The 25050-nt window shown below is 42.1% G+C and overlaps 1 protein-coding gene across 6 annotated transcripts in view; it reads right to left on the bottom strand.

The window, feature by feature from the left end:
* NBEA (neurobeachin) overlaps positions 1-25050 on the bottom strand; it is a 786732-nt gene that overhangs the window by 429667 nt on the left and 332015 nt on the right. For all 6 annotated transcript variants that reach the window (XM_073662535.1, XM_073662540.1, XM_073662538.1 and 3 more), the window contains 3 exons: positions 21676-21783; positions 15990-16158; positions 31-466 (listed from right to left, as the gene is read on the bottom strand). In XM_073662535.1, the coding sequence (XP_073518636.1) occupies positions 31-466; positions 15990-16158; positions 21676-21783 (713 nt within the window). The remainder of the gene's footprint in view (positions 1-30; positions 467-15989; positions 16159-21675; positions 21784-25050) is intronic.

Genomic DNA, 25050 nt, shown 5'->3' with positions numbered 1-25050 from the left:
CAGACAGTAAAAGTTAATATGAAGTCATACCTGTCAAACGAATGGAACTGCATGGGAAGAATGACCTGAGCTTCCCTTTTGAGTGCAGGGTCTGGATAAGGTACCGGGTCAGGCCCGGTCTCCGCCATCTCGAATGGAGCAGCCACTAGACTTTTTAGAATTTCTTTTACGTTGATTCCCTTGCTTTGGCTGATGCTAGATATGGAGGGAGCTGGCTTTAGCATATCACTAGGACTGTCTGTTAAACTCTCCTGCGACTTCTTCACATCGGATGACAACGTGGACAGTAGTTCACCCATGATGTCTGGGCTTGTGCTACTGTCTAGATCAGTTCCATTCAAGATGCTGCTAATGTGCTCTTCTCCAATGCCCGAGTCCGTGTGAGGAATAGAGCTTTCTAAATGCAGTTCTTCAATGGAGGTGGGGGTTTCTTTATCCTTGATATCAGGAAACAGAGCCGGTGTATCTATAGCAAGAAGGCAAAAAAAATATTAGGTTTAATCATAAGATGCTAGAAACCTCCGACCCCTACCTGTTGTAATGACGAAACACTATCCTTAAAGTTAAAGGGGTGTTCCCATCTCCAAGATCCAATCCCAAAATGTAGTAGGTGTAATATTAATAAAAATATTAGCAAATACTTCCAATTAGAAATGTAGTATAGTTTTTCTTATAAGCTATGTCACTTACCCCATGTACAGGTCATCGCAGTAAAATAGGCATCTGTGGTTATCACTAACAACTAACTTGTCACTATACGAGTGGTCATCATCATGGATACCTCAGCTACTGCAATGCCCTGCACACGGGGTAAGTGACATAGCTTATCAGAAGAACTATACTACATTTCTAATTGAAGGTATTTGCTAATATTATTACACCTACTACATATTGGGATAGGATCTTGGAGATGGGAACACCCCTTTAACCTAGTCATTGTTACATCAAATCTCCTGTGTGGATTTTATGCATGCCACTTGTCAGATGCTCTTCATAGATCAGGAGCATCTGACAAGTGGTGTGCGATTCACCACAACTCTGGAGGACCACCACAGCTCACCCCGCCCCAGCTCTTCCCCCAGAACACCCCAGCTTTGCCCAATTTATGAAAGCTTGGTAAAACTAGAGTGAAAACACCAAAAGTTGCAAAAGTTTTGTGAAATTTTGCACCTTCTCACATCAACTTATGCCAGAATTCTGGAGTAATCACTTTGATGAATTGAGGGCCCATGACCATCTTTCGATTTTGACAATGAATCCACAAAGAAATCTGTGTCAAGTATGATCCCTGTGAACAAAGTCTGGCAGTATTAAGTAGGCTCCTAAGCTGCTCCTTTGTGCAGGCAGCAAACATGTTATCACATCAAAAAGTTTTCTTAGAATGGACACTTATATTACAAGTAATAAATGTCTGAGATGTACATTTATAAAAAAAAATTGTGCCAAATGTTTAGTGTGTTCACTTCAATTTCACCCCTCCACATTTATCAACCTTTACACAATAACGGTAAATTTGACAGCAAATTGCATCAGCGCAACTTTTGTTTGAGCATGTTTAGTACACTTTCCAGTGTTAGAAAAGAGCAGGAAATCAGAGTTAAAAAGAAAATTAAAGTATCGTTTTGCATAAATTCCAACTTTTTGTGCATGTTAAAAATTAAAGGTAGCAAATAAATTACCTGTTCCGGACCATTTTAAGACAGCTATGACCTGTCCCGAATATGTGACTTTTTTGTAACTTTTATATAGAAATGTATTCCTAAATATATCACACTTCACGCCAAAAAGTTAACCAAGCCCTATTTCCTCATCATTTATAAGTTTTGTCATAGGTACTAAAAAAGGAGTATTAAATGACATAAAACATTTGGCCCAGGCATTTGCAACAAGAAAATGACGCAAATTACACAAAAGTAATGATTGATGTCCCCCTCTATACTAATGATGTGTAAGCAAGAATTAAAATCCCTGTATCAGGAAAACAAAGCTACAGCCGCCATAAACAAATCTAAAGAACTGATCAGTACAGAAAGAAATAGAAATAGTAATACAACACTAATATAAAGTAAATGATCTACAATATCTGCACAACGGTGGCCTTTTAAGGTTCGGGTGGTGAGAGGTCAGAAGTGTGCCATCTGCTCACACAAAGAGCGGAGGAGAGGTGGGCAAGTTGATGGACAAGGTCTCTCTGCGACATCAGTTTGAGGATATTGAACTGAGGGTCCACACCCAGAGGAATCCCAGAGGAGCACGGCGTTAGATGTAAATCTATTCACATACCCCAAAGCTTTGAGATTAGTCAGTTACATCAGAGCAAGTTGCAGATGTAACAAAATACAACATATCCAATGACCAAATTACCAAATCTTGCCGCAAGCCCCAAGGGCAGGAAAAGACCAATAAATAGCTAAGCACAGACGAGTGTTGTTACATAACATTCAATCCCTAATAAAACAATCAAAATAAAAAAAAATGGTTATAAGGTTATTGGTCTACACATAGGAGATATAGTTTTACAATATTTTAGGTTGATTTTTGGTCATTTTTATGGAGTGTGTCAATAAAACTGGCGCTAAATACATACGGTATACAGTAAATTTATGTAGATGGGCACTGAAAATATTAGGTTCAATCATAAGGTGCAGGAAGCCTCTGACTCCTACCTGTTGTAATGACGAAACACTATCGTTAAAGGGGTACTGACATCTCCAAGATCCTATCCCAATATGTAGTAGGTGAAATAATAATAATAATATTAGCAAATACCTCCAATAAGAAAGGTAGTATAGTTCTTCTATATCGCTTACCCCATGTGCAGGGCATTGCAGTAGATTAGGTATCTGTGGTTACGATCACTAACAACTAACTGTTACTATATGAGTGGTCGTAATCATGGATACTAAAGCTACTGCAATGCCTGCACATGAGGTAAGTGACATAGCTTATCAGAAGAACTATACTACATTTCTAATTGAAGGTATTTGCTAATATTATTATTATTACTACATCTACTACATATTGGGATAGGATCTTGGAGATGGGAATACCCCTTTAACCTTATCATTGTTACGTCAAATATCCTGCATGGATTTTATGCATCTATAACAGATTCAGTGAGCATAGGCTGCCACTGTTCTCAGCAGCACTTCTTTTGTTTATACAGGATGCTGTTCTGCGGAGAATGATGATTTATTGTGCAAACCAAACTGTAGTGGTTCCTGCAAAGTGCTGCAGACAAGCTCCTACTCTCTTCAATGATTTCCTTCAATGTTTATAAACAGCCATTAGCTGATAGGTGGCGTGCACTGTCTCGGCCCCCCATGGATCTGAATATATCATCAATATCATAAGGCTGGAAAACCCCTTTAATGCCATATGCCATCAATATGGGAAATCGGTAAAACCCATTTAATACATTTGGGACTTTTTAAGGCTAATCTTAACTAGGTCACCTTTTCTAGACACTTTTGAAAAATGTCTAGAATGATGCAAAACACTTCTGAAACGTGACAAATCTGGCACACAGCATGCTCACCGATTTCTAGGCAGAATTTGTGGTAGAATTGTATTTTAATACCACAATAAAACAAAAATTATATATGAAAATTATTATAAAGCCATTATTGATATTTAATTATATAAACCACAAGCAATAAAGTTTTTATAGGCCATCAGTTGAACCAGGTGATATTATTGTTCACTAAGTGGCAGGATTGCTTTCTAATTACTGGTAGATTTCAGATGGTGTCATGACTTTCCATGGCTTTTTACACCTTTATTTCTTCATGTGTACAATACTTTTTCCCGGTGTCATTTCTCCTACACATAACTTAATTATGGACATCCATAGTTTGATTTCTTTGCTTGTGTGAATTGGATAGGGTGTTACAGACATCTGGTGAGAATTTCATGTCAATAGCATCTTCAAAAATATATTTACTTAGAAAATTGGTGACAAGTGCAATATATATATATATATTGTGACAGAGTCACTTTTGTTGTATGTGAGGGGAGGTATGTTTCACTACGGCTGCTAGCTTTAGTGAACTGAACCTACAACTTTTCTCCAGCATGTTACATGTTGGGGGGTTAAATCACCATTGTGTTTTATTTCTATTGTTGGGAGTTTGGAGAGTGAAGTCTCCAGAATGTGGAGTTTCAGCTCAGGAGGAGCTGAAATTTGCTGCAGGGTGGTGCAGGCGAACCTGCACACATATGGACTGTGTTATCCTTTGTCTTTTGTTTTACCTGCAGTGCTTTATGCTGTTAAAATAAACCTGCAGCCGAAACCGTTCCTGTGTCTACTTCCGACTGCAGCCGAGTGAGTTGACTTGCCACAGTTGGTGGAGAATGCGGGCAAGCTTCCAGGAACACGTGTACCTGCCACAGAGATCGGTGGATGTCCTGGGTAAAGGCTGCCAGCCAGCCTGAGATCTCCGGCAGCATGGAGGAACTCCTCAAGCACCTGCTCCAGAGCCAACAACAGCAACATCAGCAGCACCTGCAGAGCCAACATAACATGCAGCAGTAGCACCGGTAGCTTCTATACCAGTAACGAGAGCAGCAGAACCAGCAGGTACAGCAAGAGACGAATAAACTCCTCATGCAGCAAATCCAACAGCAGCAACGGCAGATGGACCTCCCAACAGTGGAGATCCGCAATAGGAAAACCGCCCCCTCCCCGAAGTCCAGGTGGTGTTTCATACGTCCGGAAGGCGGTAAGGCATGCGATGCAAAAGATGACCCCAGAGGAAAATGTTGATGCATTTCTGACTGTATTCGAAAGGGTAGCAGAGGGGGAAAAACTGCCGCCGTAGCAGTGGGCGGAGGTGCTGGCCCCCTATCTAACGGGTTAACCCCAAAAGGCCTGCTATGACGTGGCCCTGCAGGGATACGCCAAATTAAAAATAGATATTGGCACGCTCAGGAGTGACTATGTCTGTCAGAGCGCAAAGGGTTGACCACTGGGCGTATGCTGGTGATAAACCTCCTCGCTCGCAGATGTTTGACTTACTACATCTAGTCTAGAAGTGGCTGCAGCCAGTCTTCCTCTCCTGCCCAGATGATTAAGCATGTGGTGATGGACAGGTTCATCCATTCCTTACCCAGGGCGGTGCAGACCTGGGTTGCCCAGTGCGGCCCTCGGAATGCGGACGACCTCGTAGGCCTGGTAGAGAGGTACCAAGTGGTCGAAAAATCTCTCGGGAAACCGGACATAGTCCCTTCCCCATACTGGAGTACCCAAAGGGGGGAGGGCTCACCATGTAAGGGATCTAGAGTCACAAACGGGGGTCGTACCAATCCCACTGAGGGCCCGGCAAAGACGGCTGTGAGGGATGTGATATGTTGGCGGTGTCATAATCCCGGACAGATAGCCGCCCGATGCCATATGTCCCCTGAACCAATGGACTGCAGCCTAGGTCGGCGTTGCTCCTATTATACCTATTCGGCCTGTAGCATGGATGGTCAATCTGGTGAGGGGCCGCAGGTTTGTGCCGTGTCCATTAATGGGGTGATGGTGCTTGGACTATTGGACTCAGGGAGTCTGGTGACCCTAATCAGTGCCACCCTTCCCCACCAGCTGATCCCTGCCAAAACTGTGGGCATTCGCTGCATACATGGGGACGCCAAGGACCACCCTGGGAACAGACTGACCGTGGGAACAGACTGTGGTGCCCAATCCCACGAGGTCGGGGTGGTCAAGGACCTGATACATCCCATCATATTGGGCGCGATTTTCATTTGTTCTGGAACTTGTGGGGGAAGGGAACTGGACTGAGTCGCGTGGACAAAAGCCAGGACCCTCGGGAAATACCCCCGTCGAAATCTGAAGGGGATGAGTTCCCATTGTGTGTCCTTGCCGGCGACTAGGACGAGACTGTGACCGAGGAGGCCGACCTCCCTGAGTTAGAGGTGCCTGGAGAGAACTTTCGGTCTGCTCAAGTTCGGGACTTGACCTTGAAGAGGGCATGGGACAAGGTTACTGTCGGTAATGGGGTTGCTCAATAGTCGGGGGCAGACACCAGGTATCCACACTTCGCAGTTAAGGGGGAGTTATTATATTGGGTGACCAAACCAAGGGGTGATGAGATAGTGGAGCAGCTGTTAGTTTCAGGGCCATACCGATGGAGGGTATTAGATATAGCCCATTCACATGTTCTGGGGGGGACACCTGGGGGTTGAGAAGACTCAAGAGAGGATATTGAGGAGGTTTTATTGGCCAAGGTGTTACCGGGAGATCCTAAACTATTGTAGGTCGTGCCCCACCTGCCAGATAAAAGCCCTGTCTTCCCACTTCTGTAGTCCTTTAATCCCACTACCTGTGATAGAAATCCCCTTTGAGAGGATTGCCATGGACCTAGTGGGGCCCTTAGTTAAATTGGCACGGGGCCACCAATACATCCTGGTGGTCATGGACTATGCGCCCTGGTACCCGGAAGCAGTACCACTAAGGAACTCGTCGAGTAGGAGCATAGTCCGGGAACTTGTCCATATATTTGCCAGGACCGGTCTGCCAAAGGAGATACTAACGGACCAAGGAACCCCATTCATGAGCAAGGTAAGGAAGGTGCTGTGTAAAGTCCTTCAGATTACCCAGCTGTGAACCTCCGTTTAGCATCCGCAGACAGAAGGACTGGTGGAGCACTTTAATAAAACCTTAAAAGCCAAGCACAAAAAGGTCGTAGAGAAGGATGGTCGTGACTGGGACTACCTGCTACAGTTCCTGCTGTTCTCGGTAAGAGAGGTTCCACAAGCCTCTACTGGTTTCTCCCCGTTTGAGCTACTGTATGAATGACATCCACGAGGGCTCCTGGAAATTGCCAAGGAAACCTGGGAAGCCGAGGTTACACCCCACTGGAGCATCATAGAACATGTCACCCAGATGCAGGAGACAATGGCGAAAGTGATGCCTATCGTGAAGGTGCATCTCCTCCAGGCACAAGAGGTCCAGTCAAGGGTCTATAACCGATCAGCGAGGCTGAGGTAGTTCCAACCTGGGGATCGCGTTCTGGTGCTTATTCCCACCGTTGAGAGCAAGTTCCTGGCCAAGTGGAAAGGTCCGTATGAGGTGGTGGAGAATCTCAGCGAAGTGAACTACAAAGTCCACCAGCCTGGCTGAAGAAAGCCGCACCAAGTGTACCATGTGAACTTGCTCAAGCCATGCTGAGATAGGGAGACGTTGAGGGCTCCTTGGTTGGGAACCAGTCCCAAAGCCAAAGTCAAGGACGTCACGATAGCAGAGACTATCGCTGGCACAGAAGCAACAGTGTAGAGAGCTGCTGCGATGGAACCGTGATCTGTCGGAGCTGCCGGAGCGTATGCAGGTGGTTGAGCATGACGTCCTGTGCATGTTAGGGTAAACCTTAAGCCCTATAGGATTCCTGAAGCCCGCCGTGAGGTGATCTCAACCGAGGTGAAGAGGATGCTAGACCTTGGTGTGAAAAAGGAATCAAAGAGCGGTTGGTCGAGTCCCATCGTTCTCATGCCAAAGCCCGACGGGAAGTGGAGATTTTGTAACGACTACCACAGGCTGAATGAGGTATCCAAGTGTGACACGTACCCAATGCCCCGTGTCGATGAACTAAAGAGGCTTGGACCTGCAAGGTATATTACCACCCTCGACTTGACAAAGGGCTACTGGCAGATTCCCATGTCCCAGAGGACCAAGGAGAAGATGGATATCTCAACACCTGATGGGTGTTTCCAATACACCCGAAAGCTTTTCGGACTGCAGGGGGCCCCAGCACCTTCCAGAGGGCCATGGATCGGATCCTCGGTCGACATAAGAAGTATTCCACAGCCTACCTTGATGACATGGTCGTCTTCAGCCCAGACTGAGCTAGTCATCTGCCAAAAGGTACAGGAGATTCTGGATGCTCTGAGGATGGCGGGATTTACTATAAATCCGAAAAAATGTGCCATTAAAAAAGGAGGAGGCCAAGTACTTAGGCTATGTCATCGGTAAAGGCGAAATTAAGCCACAGGTCAATAAAATCAAGGCAATTCAGAACTAGCTGCAACCGCTCTCCAAGAAGCAGGCGAGAGTGTTTCTTGGAATTGTGGGATATTACCGGCGGTTTAACCCAAATTTTGCCATGGTTGCCGCACCACTGACAAATCTTTTGAAAGGCACCAAATCAACGATGGTGACATGGAAGGTTGAAACCGAGATGGCGTTCCAACAGCTGAAGCTGGCGCTGTGTAAGCAGCCGGTCCTGGTTGCGCCAGACTTTTCTAAAGAATTTGTGGTCCAGACAGACGCCAAGTTGGCCTAAGAGTCATGCTGTTCAAAGAGATAAATGGTGAAGAGCATCCCATCCTGTATATGAGCCAGAAAGCTCTCGTCCTGTGAGAAAAATTATGCCATTGTGGAGAAAGAAAGCTTAGCCATAAAATGGGCCATAGACACGCTAAGATATTACCTACTTGGACAAAAGTTTAAACTGGTGTCAGGCCATGCCACTTTGCGATGGTGAAGGGAAAAGAAGGGTAAGAATGCTCGGGTAACTAGGTGGTTCTGAGGTCTCCAAGACTTTAATTTTCATGTGGAGCATTGACCTGGGAAGTTAAACGCTAATGCTGATGCCCTCAACAGAATTCCCTGCTTAGTGTCTGAAGGTGCCCAAACCCCTGGCTTTGGGCAGAGGGGGTGAATATGTGCCAGAGTCATTGGTGTTATATGCGAGGGGAGGTATGTTTCACTACGGCTGCTAGCTTTAGTGAAATGAACCTACAACTTTTCTCCAGAATGTTATATGTTGGGGGGTTAAATCACCATTGTGAAACGAGTGGTTTTGGGTGAATGACAGAGACGAGAGGGAAGTCATTCACCCTATCTCCACCTCCAGGTGTGGCTGAGCAAGGTTAAATGAAGAGTCATTGATTTTTTTCTGTTGTTGGGAGTTTGGAGAGTGAAGGCTCCAGACTGTGGAGTTTCAGCTCAGGAGGAGCTGAAGTTTGCTGCAAGGTGGTGCAGGCGAACCTGCACACATATGGACTGTGTTATCCTTTGTCTTTTGTTTTACCTGCAGTGTTTTATGCTGTTAAAATAAACCTGCAGCCGAAACTGTTCCTGCATCTACTTCCGAATGCAGCCGAGTGAGTCGTCTTGCCACAATATATACAGTATATTGCTGTCCCCCCTTGACAAGGGAAATTGTCCATTTGGCAATTTAAAGAGAACCTGTCACCAGGTCAAAAATGCCTGTTTTTGATTTTATTTTATTTCATGTGCTCCCCTGAGCATGTTGTTTTTTTTATATATTTTTTTATTTTAAAACCGCCATACAATATCAGAGATATGGGCTTTCTCATTTAGTATTTTTTACGGTCTTTACTAATGGGGCATGGCTCACAATATTTTTTGGGGATGTGTCTTTAATCTCCTTTATATTATTACACTGTGATCACTGCCCACTAAATTGAAAAGACCCATATCTCTGGAACTATATGGCGGATTTATAAAAAAAACAAACAAAAAACTGTCAAACTCCAGAGAGCAGTGGGAATAAAATAAGAGCAAAAACTGGCTACCTTTGACCCGACAACAAGTCCTCTAAAAATGCATTTCTCAAAGTAATTACAAAGAAATGGCATTATGTAACGTTCTGAGAAAACACGCTCCAGAACAGCTCTTTTATGTGTGATACAAGTTTTTATTAACAGACTGGTCAGGAGAGCGGACAAAACCTCTTTAAAATCTTCTTCAGGGGTATTGATATATAATTAGTTGTAGGCAATTATATGTGTCAGATAAAGATGGCAAAATCATACTGGTTCCAGCCCTACAAATCACACTGAAACAGCCTGACAACTACATGGTGCTTTTCCAATCAGTGTAGAAAAGGAACGTTACATTGTGCAGGAGACAAATGAAGCAGTGAAAACTAAAGCTTTGAAGAGTCAGAAGGTGAAAATGCAAAATTGATGTAAAACTCCAGACAAGCGTTGGAAAGCATCGTCCCACAGGGCAGAGCCATCAGCATCCAGAGAGAGAACGGAGCAGAAGCACTGTGTGCAGACAGAGATGGAGAGAGCAAGCACTTTGTGCGGCATTAGCTTTACAGCGCGATGAACGTGGACACAAACTAAAAAGACAGAGGCTCTGGGGAGGCGCTGGGGCCTGACACATTAGGTTTTTTTTTTTTTTTTCTTTTTTTCAAACCTTTCAACCTCTGACAGAATTGCAATCTGTGGAGAAACTGGATCTATTTATCCATTTGAGTGGTCAGGAAAGGGTTTTATATCAGCGCAGGCACAATTCACACTGAGGTGTGTTACCTACAATTGTGTGCAGACAGAAATGGGTTCTAATCTTATTGGGGCAACTGTAGGGTGTCTTAATGCCCTTGTGCTCGGCAAAAAGATAGAGGGCGTCGTGACAATGGTGAAAATACTGCATCGCAATCTGATAGTGTATGATTTAATATAAAGCTAATTTATTTTATATATATATATACATACACACACACACACACATATACACACATTTATGTATGTATATAATCCATAATATATATATACAGTACAGACCAAAAGTTTGGACACACCTTCTCATTTAAAGATTTTTCTGTATTTTCATGACTATGAAAATTGTACATTCACACTGAAGGCATCAAAACTATGAATTAACACATGTGGAATTATATACTTAACAAAAAAGTGTGAAACTATTGAAAATATGTCTTATATTCTAGGTTCTTCAAAGTAGATATTATTACTCATATAATATACACATACACACATATATTCACACATATACAGTATATACGTAAATATTACACATTTTTCTTAGCAATAGATATATATATATATATATATCTAACAGCATCGGAGCAGCACAATGGGCACTAAAACTGGAAAGCTTCAGAGTAGCACTTACAAGCTAAGTACTATAGCAAAAAGCTGGCAAGCGCTGCAGTCCTTACCTAAGATATCGACCACCGCTGATAGATTGCAGAGGTGGCCAGTAACCCATGCAATGAGCTCTAAACTATAATAGTATAAAAAAAACTCTTGAGGGGAACACATTTTTGATAACATAAATTGCAAAAAAAGCGTCTTAAATAATACCCAAAAGTACATGTACTTAAAAAAAAAAACACCATTAATAATGCATAAATGCTTATTTTATCAAAATTTCTCAAAACATTGAAAAGAAGTGTGGTGGTAATAGGTGTTAGTACATGTTGGACATTGCAGGTGCAGCTAGAAAGTCACAGGTTACAGACCACTCTGCTACAGCGAGGCAGGTGACGATGGTACATACTAATCTCTTTTTAGTGTGTCAGAAGCATACTATGGTCGGTAATCTTGGAGTGAAAAGCTCCCATCATTTAATAAAGAAAACTAAATTCTCAAACACAATATAAAACTGTCCGCTATAATCTAAAATGTTCAACGCCATATAAAACTGTCCAACCTAATATGTCACTGGTTTTAAGTAACTGTCAAAGGCAATCTAAGCAAATGCAAATATGAGTAAGTGTACCTTCCCCTCCGTCATCCTGCGGAATGGATTTCATTTAAGAGGTAAATAGGAAGAAATTAAATGCCTACTGTTATATGGAAAGTTTGGGGTGGATTAGAAACTAGAACATTCATCCTGAACAGGAAACCTGAGGGTTTCTGGGTCACCACTGCTGATGTTCTACAGCCCATACTTGTTAAAAGGGTAGCACAATGATAAATGAATCACAAAGTGTCCCTCAGTTTAGACTCCTGTGATCGACTGTAATCTGTGGAGAAACCTTACATCAAGTGTTCAAATTCCCCACAGCACCACCGCAGGTGAAATTAAGCATTACACGGTGCCCATTCAAATCAATGGATATCTATGCAATACAGGGCTGGACAGGTCCTTCAGAGCAGGAGATGTTTTTTGCAACTGCTGTCTCACTGTCTAACAGATGAGATTCTTGAACAGTGGCCCTCCCTCTATTAACTCAGAATTGAGTTATCGGTTAAAATAAAAATAGAATACCCATTTAACATTAAAAAATACTTAAAGAGGAGACCTGGCACCAAATTTTTCATGTTAAACTCAATGCAAGATCTGAATATTATATATATATATATATATATTATATAATATATTCATAGTATATATTCATAGTATATATTGAAGTATATATATATTTTTTTTTAATTTCGTTGCAGAGATATTAGCAATCAAAGTATTCAGTGCCTAATGAGATAACCTTTTGTTAAGCTCAAGTCAGTGCTATCAAACGATTTTCACTGGGGGTGTGTGTACTACTTCTCCCTGTAAGAAGCTGACCAATCATAAGTAGGCATCAACACCCAAGGTAAAGAAGAACACACCCCATCATAGCTTAGAGCACATTTCTCAGTGTGTGAGATGTAATGATACAGCCCTGATCTTCTGGTCTAACCTCCTGCATAAGTCAGTGTGGAGGGAGGGGCAGTGCAGCTGAGTTTAGCGGTGTCACATTACAGTCCCTTCAATTATCTCTGCTGTATGTGTTAATAATCACACTTATGTCTTCTGTACTCAAGCAACTTGTTTTTGCTCTGCAGTAAAACCAGGGTGTCATTATGTCTCACGCAGAAGTAATCTAACTGATCAAGACTACTCCTGTGTGAGATGTAAAGACAGCCTGCAGGGTGATTACAAATTGAGCACAGCAAACATAAATGTGATACTGACACTCTGAACTCTCAACTCTGGACAGGCAGTGTGGAGGAGGGGCAGTACAGCAGAGTTGACAGTGCTAGGAGAGGTGTAGAGAGCTAATGAAAGGGTTTGTAATGTGACAACTAAACTCAGCTGTTGTGACCCCCCCCCCCCACATTTACCTTATCTGAAAGGTGTTAATCATCTGTGCTTTCTAAATATGCAGCTGGTATGACCAGGAGATCAAGGCTGCCTGTCATACTGAGATGATCACACACTGAGAAACCTGCTCTAAGCTAAGGTGGTGGTGTCTTCTTCCCTTTGAGTGCTGTTGCCTGCTTATGATTGGTCAGCATAATAAAGGAAGAAGTAAATGTCCCCAGTGAAAACTGTTTGATAATACCCACTCAGACCGAAGTATCTTCACAATGGAAAGATAAAATTAGAAAAAATATGTACTCCGCTGTGCAGCCACTATTACATACTGTGTCCAGTGCAACATGATAAACTTGGTGAAAAGTCCTCTTTAAAGTTGTCCCTGGGCAACAGTTATTTTCCAGTTATATACTGATCGTGGCTTTGTGAGAAATCAAGAACACTGTTAATGGTAATGATATCAACTACAGTTCTGATCCTCAAGGGAAGGTCTTATATAGACCAGTAAGATGATTCCTGCTGTTTAAACTATGGGCACCATGAGCCAGAAACCATTTCTGTTATTGCAATGCTGCTGCATTTCAGAGAAAACATGCAGAAATCAGTGTCCAGGGATAAGGTGACAGAGGACTAGTCACACAGTGCCAGCTTGACGCTGTATGACTAAATGTTCTCTTGCTAGGTTTGTATAAGGAGAGCCCTGTCAATCAAGCTGAGTGGGTTGGGAAAAGCTGGCAGAGACATGCCTCCATGACTAGTCCGCTCAGTCACCTCATCCACAGTCATTGTTTTTAAATATGTATTCTCTGAAATTGAGTTAAATATACATAACTGCAATAATAAAGCTGCTCTCTGACTCATGCTGTGCAGAGTTTGGGCAGCAGAAATCATCTAATAGGTTCCCAAAAAAAGAGAATCTGTCAGCAAGATTTCAACACCCAAACTAAATGTACATGTAGCTTTTGCAGACACAAGTCCAGAAATACCTTTAGCTACACAGTCAGTTCCTCCATTATCGATGCAAATGGAGTTTGAATTGATATGCAAATGAGGCTGAAGTGCTTTGGCTAGGTGGAAGCACTTCCCAAGCTTCTGCGACTCTGGCTCTATTCCCCGCATAGTGCAGCCTTCACCTGTTCCTTTTCTGTGCTACTTTAAGCAATGAAGCTGTCAGTTACGCAGGAAATGACACTGGGAGGAGCCAGAGGTCTGAGAAGTGCTTCCATGAGTAGAAAGCACTTCAGCCTCATTTGCATATTGATTCAAACACCGATTTCTCAGTAAAGAAAGAACGGACTGGCCATGTGACGGTATTGCTGGACTTGTCTTTGCAAGAGCTACAAGCACATATAAATCATTTGGGGGTGAAATTCTGCTGATAAATGTACCTAGCATGCCCTTCTCCATAGCACTGGAAAGCGGCTTCTCTCCTAATTTATAAAGCCTTACGCTTATCTGACATGGCCGTAGATCAGGAAATTATCGCCAGTGCTAGGTCGGCAGACTTGTATCTTGTATCTGACACAAGATATATACAGTTTAAATAAGGGATGGTCCAAAATAAGATAGGAGTTTCCTTTTTTAATAGTCAAAGCCATGTCTTCTTCTAAAAAGTCTCTAACCATTAAAGATATAAACGAAACATGGCTTAGTGGAATTTTTAAAAGTTCACAGAACAGAATAACATATGTATGTCAAAAGCTTGTCAACTTGAAATTCAGCCCTTCCAAGAAGTATAATCTGAAAATGTGCAGCTTCAGACAAAACATGTTGTGCACCCCTAATTTTAGCTACGAATGGAAACATTAATGACATGATGAAATATCCTTTATTCACCAATAGTTGAATGATACAGAAAAGTACAGAAAAGATTTGTTTCCACACTTAAAAATGCAAATGCCTTTTTTTGTCCCCACAATAACCATAGTAGCTTAAAGAGAAAAAAATGCACCAAAGCTGCACAGTAGAGTTGGGCGAACCCGAACTTACGAGATTGGCGTTCGTACCGGACAGTTACTGTCTGGTGCGAAACGCCGAACACGGACTTTCCCCGGAAGTCCGTAGCAATGTTCAGAGATCAGGGGGAGAGACAGACGGAGAGACAGACGGAGAGACAGACGGAGAGACAGACGCAGAGACAGACGCAGAGACAGACGCAGAGACAGACGCAGAGACAGACGCAGAGACAGACGCAGAGACAGACGCAGAGACAGATGCTTTTTTTCCCTTTCCCAGTTCGGGTAACCTTAATTTTCAATGTGGTTGAGGTTTTGGTTGAATATCGGGTACTGTTCTGCTACCTGAACTGAACTTTGAAATAAAGTTCGGGTTGGGTACCAGAACCCGGACTTCCACTGGTCCGCCCAACCATACTGCACAGTTCAGCAGCATCTTTAGATAGCGCACAGTATGCAAACGTTTTCATGAAATCACATCCACTTTGCTTGGCAGTAAAATGCAGTAAAAAATGCAGAAAAAAAAAGTAGCATTTATGAAAACTTCTGCCCACTGTGCGTCTAAGTATGCTGTTCAACTGTGCCGTTTAGGTGCAATTTTTCTCTACAGGGGTCTATGGAGAGCCTGGAATTAAAAGCATGTAAAAAAAATGCTATGGGGATCACTACTAATCATGGGGTGGGAGAGGCAGGGTGCAGGATGAAATGCTACAAGCTGCAGCATGCTGGTACTCAGCTGGAGCTTGGAGTTCCTACCATGCTCATGTCACCGACCTTCCAACATTATATAGTTACAGGACTCAGGATATTACTGAGGCGAGTCCGGCGGCAGCAGGCACATGTGCAATTTGCAGATAAGCATGAGGACAGAATACCTGAAGGCAGGCTAGGACTGGCCCACAGGAGAACAGGAGAATCCTCCGGTGGGCCACCACCCTCTTATATGAGCAGTACTTGGCACAGTATACGTGAATCACTATGCAAATATAAAAGGTGGCATCTTATTCATTTACCAATCTACCCAGTTCATTGTTCTAGAAATACTCGATTTTTAAAAAATCCCAATAGCATGGATTTTTTTTTAATCCTGCTTCATTCTCTATCCCAATAATCACACATTTAGGACATTTTCTAGGAAAGGTTTAAACTTCCCAAAACGCTTTAATAAAAAGCCAGAAAAAGAAATAAATATAATACATAAATAATAAGAAATGATCATAAAGACGTAAAGCACTTACCTGTACTTGTTGGCGAGTTAATTTCCTGCCTAATGTTCCGAGCACTTTGGCTGGCGGAGCGCGCCGTCTCCCGCTGAGGTTCCAGGATATCACGGTATTTAGACACCATTAATACAGAAATGAAGTACACAACTGCCAGGGCAAGGAACTGAGCTTGTTTACTGTCATCCTAAAAGAGGGTTAATATTCTGTCAGTATATGTCGGATAGCAAGAGCAGAGGGAGGGATGATAGCAGGGAGAGAAATCATGTTCACAGTTACAAGTATGGTATATGTGGATTATCAATAAACGGCAGAGCACAGGAAAGTGCTAGAACTCTGCGGATATCTGCTTCTTACACAAGACAACGCAACTGCACTCATATCTTTATCAGTAAAACTTGAGAATACCTCCAATAGTTATCACTAGTGTTGAGCGAGTATGTTCTGTTCCGAGTATGCTTGCGCTGAGCTCCGAGTAGTTACAGCAGCTCGGTGATATGGTTGAATCGCTCCCGTGTGCATGATTTGCAACTGTTTGACAGCTTTATTACATGTGAGGAATGTGTAAGAAATAGAGTGATTCAAACATATCACCGAGCAGCTGTAAATACTCAGAGCTCGGCCCGAGCATACTCGGCAAAGGGGTTAATAGAGCATACTCGCTCAACACTAGTTATCACGTCACTACCTTTCCTAGAGTACTTAATAGCAAAGATGCTCAATTTTATATCAAATATTTATATTAACTGTTTTGTTTGTTTTTTAAAGGTAATACAGAATTTTTATTTTTTTTTTAAAAAAAGAAATTTATATAAAACAAAAAAATATCAGATATAGTGCAATTTTCAAACTGGCCTACTAGACTGACATTACATGCCCTGTACAGAAGACTTTTCAGCAGTCTCATTACCGTCAGACAGGATTACAATGACAGGTAACACCTCTATATGCAGTAGATACTACAGGATCTACCATTCAGAATTGGCGATGTCACAGCTCACCTCCGCCCCTTCTCTCACAATGACCTTTGTACACACCATGCTTGGAACAGAAAGTAAGACTTCTATAGAAAAGACAGTGCCTGAGTCAGTGTATTGTTCCTAATGTCAATATACTTAACAGGAAGTAGGAGCCTTAAATTAGGCCTAGAGACCGGTGTGAAAACTGCAACATTTTTAATTTTAATACAGTGATGTGCAAAACCCCCCCAGACCCACACACCCCCCTAAAAAAAGAGACATAAAACCTGATTTAATCAATAGGCTATTTTCTGATATCAAATTCTCTTTAGGGGTTAGTCCTATCTGCTAAAGTCATAGCATATTTTTTCATATTGGGTTCAGCAATATTCTGTGCTCCAGCTGTTGTGAAACTACAACATCCCTGTCCCCTCAACGTTTTTTGAGCATTGTAATTTTGAAACAAGTAGAGTGCAAAAGATTGCTGAACCCACCTCTAAGCTATGTCACCACGTTATGATTGTCGGGGGCCATCTTCTTCCACCATCAATGATCATTCATACCTCCCAATTTCTACCGAAAAGAAAGCAGGACAAACTAGGCGGCAATTTTTTTGCCAAGCCCCTAGCTACACCCATTTACCACTTCTCTCTACTCTGGCAGGAGGAGATGTGAGAGGGTGCATGGTGGCAGTGAGGGACTGCCAGCAGACTGCCCCCGGGACAGTGGGGTGTAGACCCAAATCCAGGACTGTCCAATATATCTGGAAAGGTTGGGCCCTAAAGTTTTATTTTTGGTTCATTCACTCAGTGGTAGCAGTCAGAACCTTTTTAACTTTTATACACCATATTTTTCGGATAAGAAGATGAACTTTTTTTCCCCCAAATTTGGGAGGAAAATAGGGGTGCATCTTATAATCAGAATGTAGCTTATCGGGGAGGGAGTGGTGGCTTTCTGTGGTGGAGCGGAGTCACAGGAGGCAGGGGTGCAGCAGCAGGAAGCTAGAGGCGGCAGCAGGACTGGGGCTACGCAGTGGGCCCCAGGCTGGGAGGAGGGGGTGTTCAGCAGTGCCAGATTGTGGCGGGCCCCAGGCTTTCAGAAAATGTCAGCTGAGTCCCCGCACTTCCCATGGGTTTCCCTGTGGTGGACTCTGGGAAAATTTTCCATTCTCCCTTCTGAGATCTAGGGAGCCGAAATCTGAATGTGCACATGCCTCCGGCAACCATTTTCCCAAGTCCACCGCAGAGAAAATGATGGGAAGTGAGGGGACTCCGTCGACATTTTCTGAAAGCCCAAGGCCCACCGCGGTCTCGCATCAACGAACACCCCCTCCTCCTCCTGCCTCCTGGGACCCCGATCCACCCCGCCGGCCTACCCAGTAAGCTACAGTAAAAACGATAATATGAAGATTTTTTTTTTTTGTCATCTTCCCAAACATGTATAAGATCATATTCAGACGTAGCAAAAATGCTGCATTTTTTTCTGCTGATTTTTATCAGCATGGTTTCTGCAGTTGTCTGCTCCAAACTGCACAATAAAAGTTTTTCATGGTTATTGCATTTTTGCTTCAACCTTTACCGTTTTGTTTCTCCTTATTAGAAGCAGCAATTTTAATATTTTTCTTCTATTATAGTACAGAAAAGTTTGATTCCACATGTAAAAATGTAAAGGTTTTCTTTTTACATCCTTTTTTTTCCAGGATCCCCATAGAAGCCTATAGAGAAAAAAAAAAGCACCAAAGATGAACAAGTTCAACAGCATCTTTAGACAGTCGACATGGGTTTTCATGAAATCACATCCACTTTGCTTGGACAGTAAAACATAAAAGAAGAAAAATGCAGCATTTACGCTACATCTGAACACAGCTTTACTGTCCAGGCAAGGTGGATACAATTTGATGAAAACTCCTTCCACTGTGCATCTAAAGACACTAGAACTGTGCGGTTTTAGCGCATTTTTTCCTCTACAGGCCTTTATGGAGATGCTGAAAACAACGTATGTTAAAAAAACAAAAAAAAACAAAACAGAGTTGCATTTTTAAGTGAAGTGCAGAATCAAAGCTTTTCTGTATGCTTTAAAAAAAAAAATACACAACTTCAAATCTGCACCAAAAATGCATCAAATAAAAGGTAACGGTATTAAAAAAAAAATGCAGCAAAAACACAATAATCTGAGAAAATTGATATTGCACAGTTTGGTGCAGACAATCTGCAAATAAAAAGCAGGCAAAAAAAGTACCATTTACAATACGTGTGAACACAGCCTCAAAATTATTATATATATTTTTTTTTTATGGGTTCAATGGAGGGAGAAAAAAAACCCAATCATGTCATTTTTTTATGCCACTTACCGATCACCATTAATATTCTGTTCACTGTATTGCATGGGTTGTTACGATTAAAGGGATGCCAAATAGGTCTATATTATTTGCTGATTTGTGTTTATTTTTTCAAAGTGCATTTAAAAAACTCACTATTGTTTTGTTTAGTAATTTTATAGGAAAAAAAAAAAAACCTGACCTTTATTTTACCTCTAGACAACAGGTTCATAGAAATGCACTTGTCTATAGAGATGTAGCTCTATTTACCAGTACACTGCGCCTGTAATGAAGAGGAATAGAAAGCACCTTCAAGTTCAGTAAATGCTCCTATACTTCGCAGCACAGCCTGTGGCTCACAGCTGACTTGGCTGAGCTTTCTCTGCAGACAGTGCTCTCTCATTAGTCTATGCTCCCCAGGCAAATCTAGAAGTTTTCTCTAAATAAGGAGATACAGTCCACATTGGTCACATCTGTACTGACTGGGAAAATCTCTCTATCCCTCCTGTCTACTGAGCCACAACTGAAATGATTAGGAAGGGATAACGGCCATGCATCATCTCAGCTTTAAAGAAAACAATCTGTAACTCGAAGATGTGTTTCCCATCGGTTGACCAGCTATCAATTAAACGTCAGATGTTCTAGATCGCCATGGATGCCTCTAGTCATTGGTCTGTACACCTGACACAGAGGCGGCAACTAAAATGACAGATTGCATTGTTAACTATTCCAGGAATTGCATCACCTGCCACTACAACCATAAAATAAATCTAAAATAAAATATGGACAATAAAAGTAACAATTATTTATCAGCAGATTGCATCCATATAAACAACTACTTTACTCAACGTCTCAATGAAGTTTGAGATATTTATTAAAACAATGATCGGAGTATGCGGTCATGTGGTTCTACAGTGCAGTCTAGTGGTCAATAGTGGAAATGCAGGCCCTACTTTTACATTACTGATGCATTGGAAAGCATTTTTTTTATTGATCAGTTTACTTTAAAAAAAAGGCAGCTACCGTATATAGCTATCCCAATACAATTGCTGCAAGCTAAATTTAATGAACAGTAAAAATAAATACAGTTTTCTCTCCCTATAGATTTCAGATTAGAAGAAATAGATGCAATGAAAATAAAATGAAGTCATACCATTACAGTAAATTACTAAAAACATAAAACAAACTATTAGCAGAAAGGAACATGAAATATTGGTTAGATGACAATGGCAACTAATTCGGTAGGCTTTTTATGCTAGGACATTACAAATGGGCACTGCTTATTAAAGAATGCATTGCAGCTCCCCCTGGTGGCGGAGGAGGGATAGTGAAAAGACAAGCTAGCATTACTCCATCTTGGCATGAATTGGATTTCAAGGGCTTTCAGTCCACAACTAGTTTTATCATTTGTCTATCGGAGATGTGATCAAAAAGTTGGAGGAGCTGGTTAAGATGTAAAAATGGCAAAAGCTGCAAAATTCTGAAAAGGTTTTACAAGATTTTAAAGTAGTTTTATGCCAGAAAACTGCCGAAAATTGCTAGATGAATTGGGGCTATGGCTTTAAAAACTAGGTTATTGGAGCAGCGATTTGACTTCTTGCGCATCTCTCGTACCAGGCAGGCCACCTGACTGCTATGGGGCCACCTGACTGCTATGGGGGCTGTGACCTGGGGTGGCCAATGACACACAGCCCTGGCCCTGCCTGCCATCAGTTTCCTTCTCCTGACATTCGCTGTCTCTACACAGCAGAAGGTGGGAGGATTTGTATGGTGCAGGCTCACATACTGAGCCCACTCAATACCCGGCGGGCGCCAGCTGTTGTACACAGTAAACACCGGCCTAGCTCTAAATGCATATATTGTCTGCTGAAATGTATCACTGACCATACCAATAAAATGACTATAGATCACTATGGTGCATCCACATTGCCAGTTAACGGAGAACAAAAATTCTAACAAATCCGCAAAAAAATAGGCTTAAAATCACCAGTGGACTTGTCAAGGATTTAGAAGTAGTCAAGCAGAGGATTTCTACCCAGGTATAGCTGATAATGATAAATCATTTACCATCAGATTCTGAAAAATTGCGCTTTGAAAGTGCATGCTTATTACCCTGGAGGTGCATTGGGGGCGGGCCTTTGTACTCAGTGCATTGACACTCCTCCAATGCACTTCCAGGCTGATTTGCATGTGGCCTTAAAGCTTCATTTCTCTGCTCTGGTACAGCAGATTACTAAAAAATATCATTTTTATTGTTGTTCTAGGACCTCTACAGCCGTGCCACTAGTCTCAGGAGAAAAATCAGTAGCCCAGGCAGCACCTTGTACAAACCTGCCTGACACTGTATTAGTCAGAGCCACCAAAGAGGTGTCTGTCACCCCCAACTTCTAAGTCATAGGTAAAACAAATCGCAAAAGCAACAACTTACCACATCGCGAAACACAACAGCCCGCAGACGGTTAATATCCACATCCTGGAGGAGTCGATCGGGGTCCTTTATGGGTGACAGGTTACTAGGAACATTGTCCATGGGGATCTAGGAGCACAGAAAAAGCAAAATTATCATTAGTGCAACAGTTTACAATATCTGTGGATTAAAAATGTGATAAAACCTCACGTATCTTGCTCTGAAATATTATAAACACAAACTAAAGGGGGGAATGCATAAAGATTAAAGTAAAAAAATATTTTATAAATTGATTTATTGTTATTGCTACAGTGGGTGTAAAGTCACATGAAATAGCTGTCGCCAAATGCTTATTCAGCTCCCCACTATCTGTCCCTCCTCCCCATACACATGCACGCTCTGCTCAGTTTAGCATTCACATGTTTTTAATCGGGAAGTTAGCCGATGCCAGACATCTCTGGCAGCAAATTATCACCCCTGAAAAAAAAAAGGGATCGGTCAATTTAATGGAATCTGTCAGCAGCATGATGTAGGGACAGAGAACCTGATTCCAGCAATGTATCACTTACTGTGCTGCTTGCTGTGATTTTGAAAAAAAATCAGTTTTAACCAGCAGATTATTACTGGAGGACTACTAAACCTGCTGGCATGTAGTCCTCTATATTCACAAGTTCTGTATGACTCCAACACTGACTGGCAGCTTTCTGCCTATGCGCAGTGTACAAAGAAAGCTGCCAATCAGTGGTGTGGGCGGGGTAATACAGAGCTCAGCATTCAGAGAACTGCTAGATATGCAGCAGATAAAACTGTGATTTTATCAAAACTACAGAAAGCAGCCCAGTAAATGATAAATCGCTCGAGTCAGAGTCTCTACCCCTACATCATGCTACTTTCAGATTAGGTAGCAAAAACCTGGTGACAAATTACCTTTAAATTGCACAATCCTGCATAGAATCAGTAGGCCTCCATACACATTAGATGAGGGGCTGGTCCCACCACAATCTGTGGGTCTGGCTGACTTTAATGGGCATAGGGACTTTAATGATTCACCAATCTAACCTCCCTACATCAGAAACACACAACGGTCATCAGTATGTTTTATGAGAAGTCAGAGTACCAGGGAATTGGATTTGGGGTATGTGCACATGATGTCTTTTTCAGGTGGACTTTGACTGGAACCCACCTGAAAAAGCACTGAAAAAAAAATGAACAAAATGCACAGCAATGTAAAAACGACATTGCTGTGCACATGCTCAGTCTTTTGTCACTTTTTTAACTGTTTCTTAAACCTTGAAGAAGTTAAAAGTAGTAACATGCTCATTCTTCGTCCGGCTTCTAATAGAGCTGCCGCTCTGTATACTTGAAAGAATACAGAGCAAAGAGTGGAGCTGCTGCAAAAACTACGGCAAAGCCACCAGCAAAGCCACTTTAGGAAAAAGACAGCAGGCATTTCCTGAAGCTGCTTCGCCTAGGAAAGCCTCGGGGGTCCTCCAGCGTCTTAAATATGCCGTGAGCATATATGTTAACAGTGTGTCCCCAATAATTTTTTTGCAAGAGTTTTTGATGCAGAAACTCTCCAATCAAAACTAGTGGTTTTTGACCGCCTCATTATTTTTGAAAGGTTTCTCCTGAAAAAAAAACAAACAAAAAAAAACACCTCTTTGTGAACATACCCTTGGGATATGTTCCCATGTAGCTTTTTTGATGCATTTTTTCCAGTATGAAAAACCAGCCAGAAACTGGAAGCAGGATTTTCGCTCGTACTTTAGTGTGACTTTGTTGCTAACCGATTTTGATGTGAATGGGGAAAATCTGCATTAACAACACTGAAAAAATTGACGTACTTTGTTTAAACAAACAAAACAAAAAAAAAACACACTGTGTGAATGAGATTTTAGAAATCTCATCCATTTAGCAGTTACTGTAACTCAAGGAAAAATAAAATTGTAGAAAAAATACGGATCACAAATGCTAAATGTGAACAAGGCTTAACATGGGAAAAAAACGCAGATGTTATATTGATGGTATTTGAATCCAGGAGCAAATGTCAACCAATAAGCCACTGCCTAATTCAGAAAGCGGATGCCAGGCTCTGCCCACATCTCATCAGCTGCAGAACTTGTGTCATCCATTTCCCAGGACGGCTCCGGTGTACAGTGTTCTCCCTGCGAGTCTCGCATTCACAGTGCAGGTGGAGAAAGGATTAGGACTATTTCCTTCTGTTCGGCCTGCAGACGGGCAGTAATGGTGATGTGACGGAATGGAATGTACTCGATTACCAGGCGCAGGGGACTGAGCGCTCACATAATGGCTTCTCAATGATAATTGGCTGATCGCCTCCTCCCTGTTTGGCTTTTAATCACTTGAACAGTATGGTTCTGATTAAAAATAAAGAAAAAAAAAACACTATTCCGGCTGTTGCAGTAGTGTTTTTCTAGGATTTCATTTCACTTTTTATTGGTGTTTAAAAGCTTTACTCTGCAAATTCAATAAGTCCCACTTGTGCCGAGCTTAATTTCGTTTTTCTAACCTCTGACAAGACATCTTCCTTCAGGGCCTTGTAGATAGTCTTCAGAAGACCCCACCAGATAGAACACTTTTCCCTGCTTTTCCTTAGGCCAAGTTATATGATCTGCACCTCACCATGTGAAAGAAGGCCATGAGTGGAGGAAAGGAGGGGCTTTAATGAATTTACAGCTGGCACCCGAGAGTCATACAGGCCTAGATTCATCACTGGCGTTTTTATTTTTTTTAAAGCCACTTTCCATTTTTGTCTTCTGGCACTGGCTGCTGTTTTTGACGTCAAATTCATCTAAACGGAGCACGTGATTCATGAGTTTAGCACAAAGTAAAAAATGGCCTTTCTTCCTGTCTTGATCTGTTTTTGAAACTGTTGGCGCAAAAAAGTCACACTTCCTATTCAGTGGCCCCGGAGGCTCCTACCCAGAGGCCCCGGAGGCTCCTACCCAGAGGCCCCGGAGGCTCCTACTCAGCGTTTTCCCTGTATGAAGTCATACTGAATCTTTCTCATCAGTTTCTCCTTCTCTATACCATAAGGTGTCCTTTAAAACTAGGACTACATGAAGTCAGGTATCATGTGTCATTGAGATCGCAGTGTCGCATTTTCCCATCGCATCTAATGATTTCTTAAGATGTTGCATTGTTATCTGCAACCTACCACAACTAAGACACAAGTGTGTTTTACCATTGCTGGTCTCCAATCGAATGTAACTCACTTGCCATTGACTTCAATTGCAACTTGCATGCGACTGGTCAGTGATTTGGCTGTATTTTTTTTTTTTTTTAGCAAATTGGCAGCTCTAAAAAAAATTGTGCAATAGGAAGTCACAGACAAGTTTCACAACTGTTTTTTGGCTGCATGACCTGTCTGAGATC

This window comes from Phyllobates terribilis, unplaced genomic scaffold (genome assembly GCF_046119375.1).
Source record: "Phyllobates terribilis strain yellow unplaced genomic scaffold, ASM4611937v1 Scaffold_2__4_contigs__length_985480577, whole genome shotgun sequence".
Lineage (NCBI taxonomy): Eukaryota > Metazoa > Chordata > Amphibia > Anura > Dendrobatidae > Phyllobates > Phyllobates terribilis.
The sequence above is the reverse complement of the archived record's forward strand: the minus strand, read 5'-3'. Positions and strand labels throughout refer to the sequence as shown.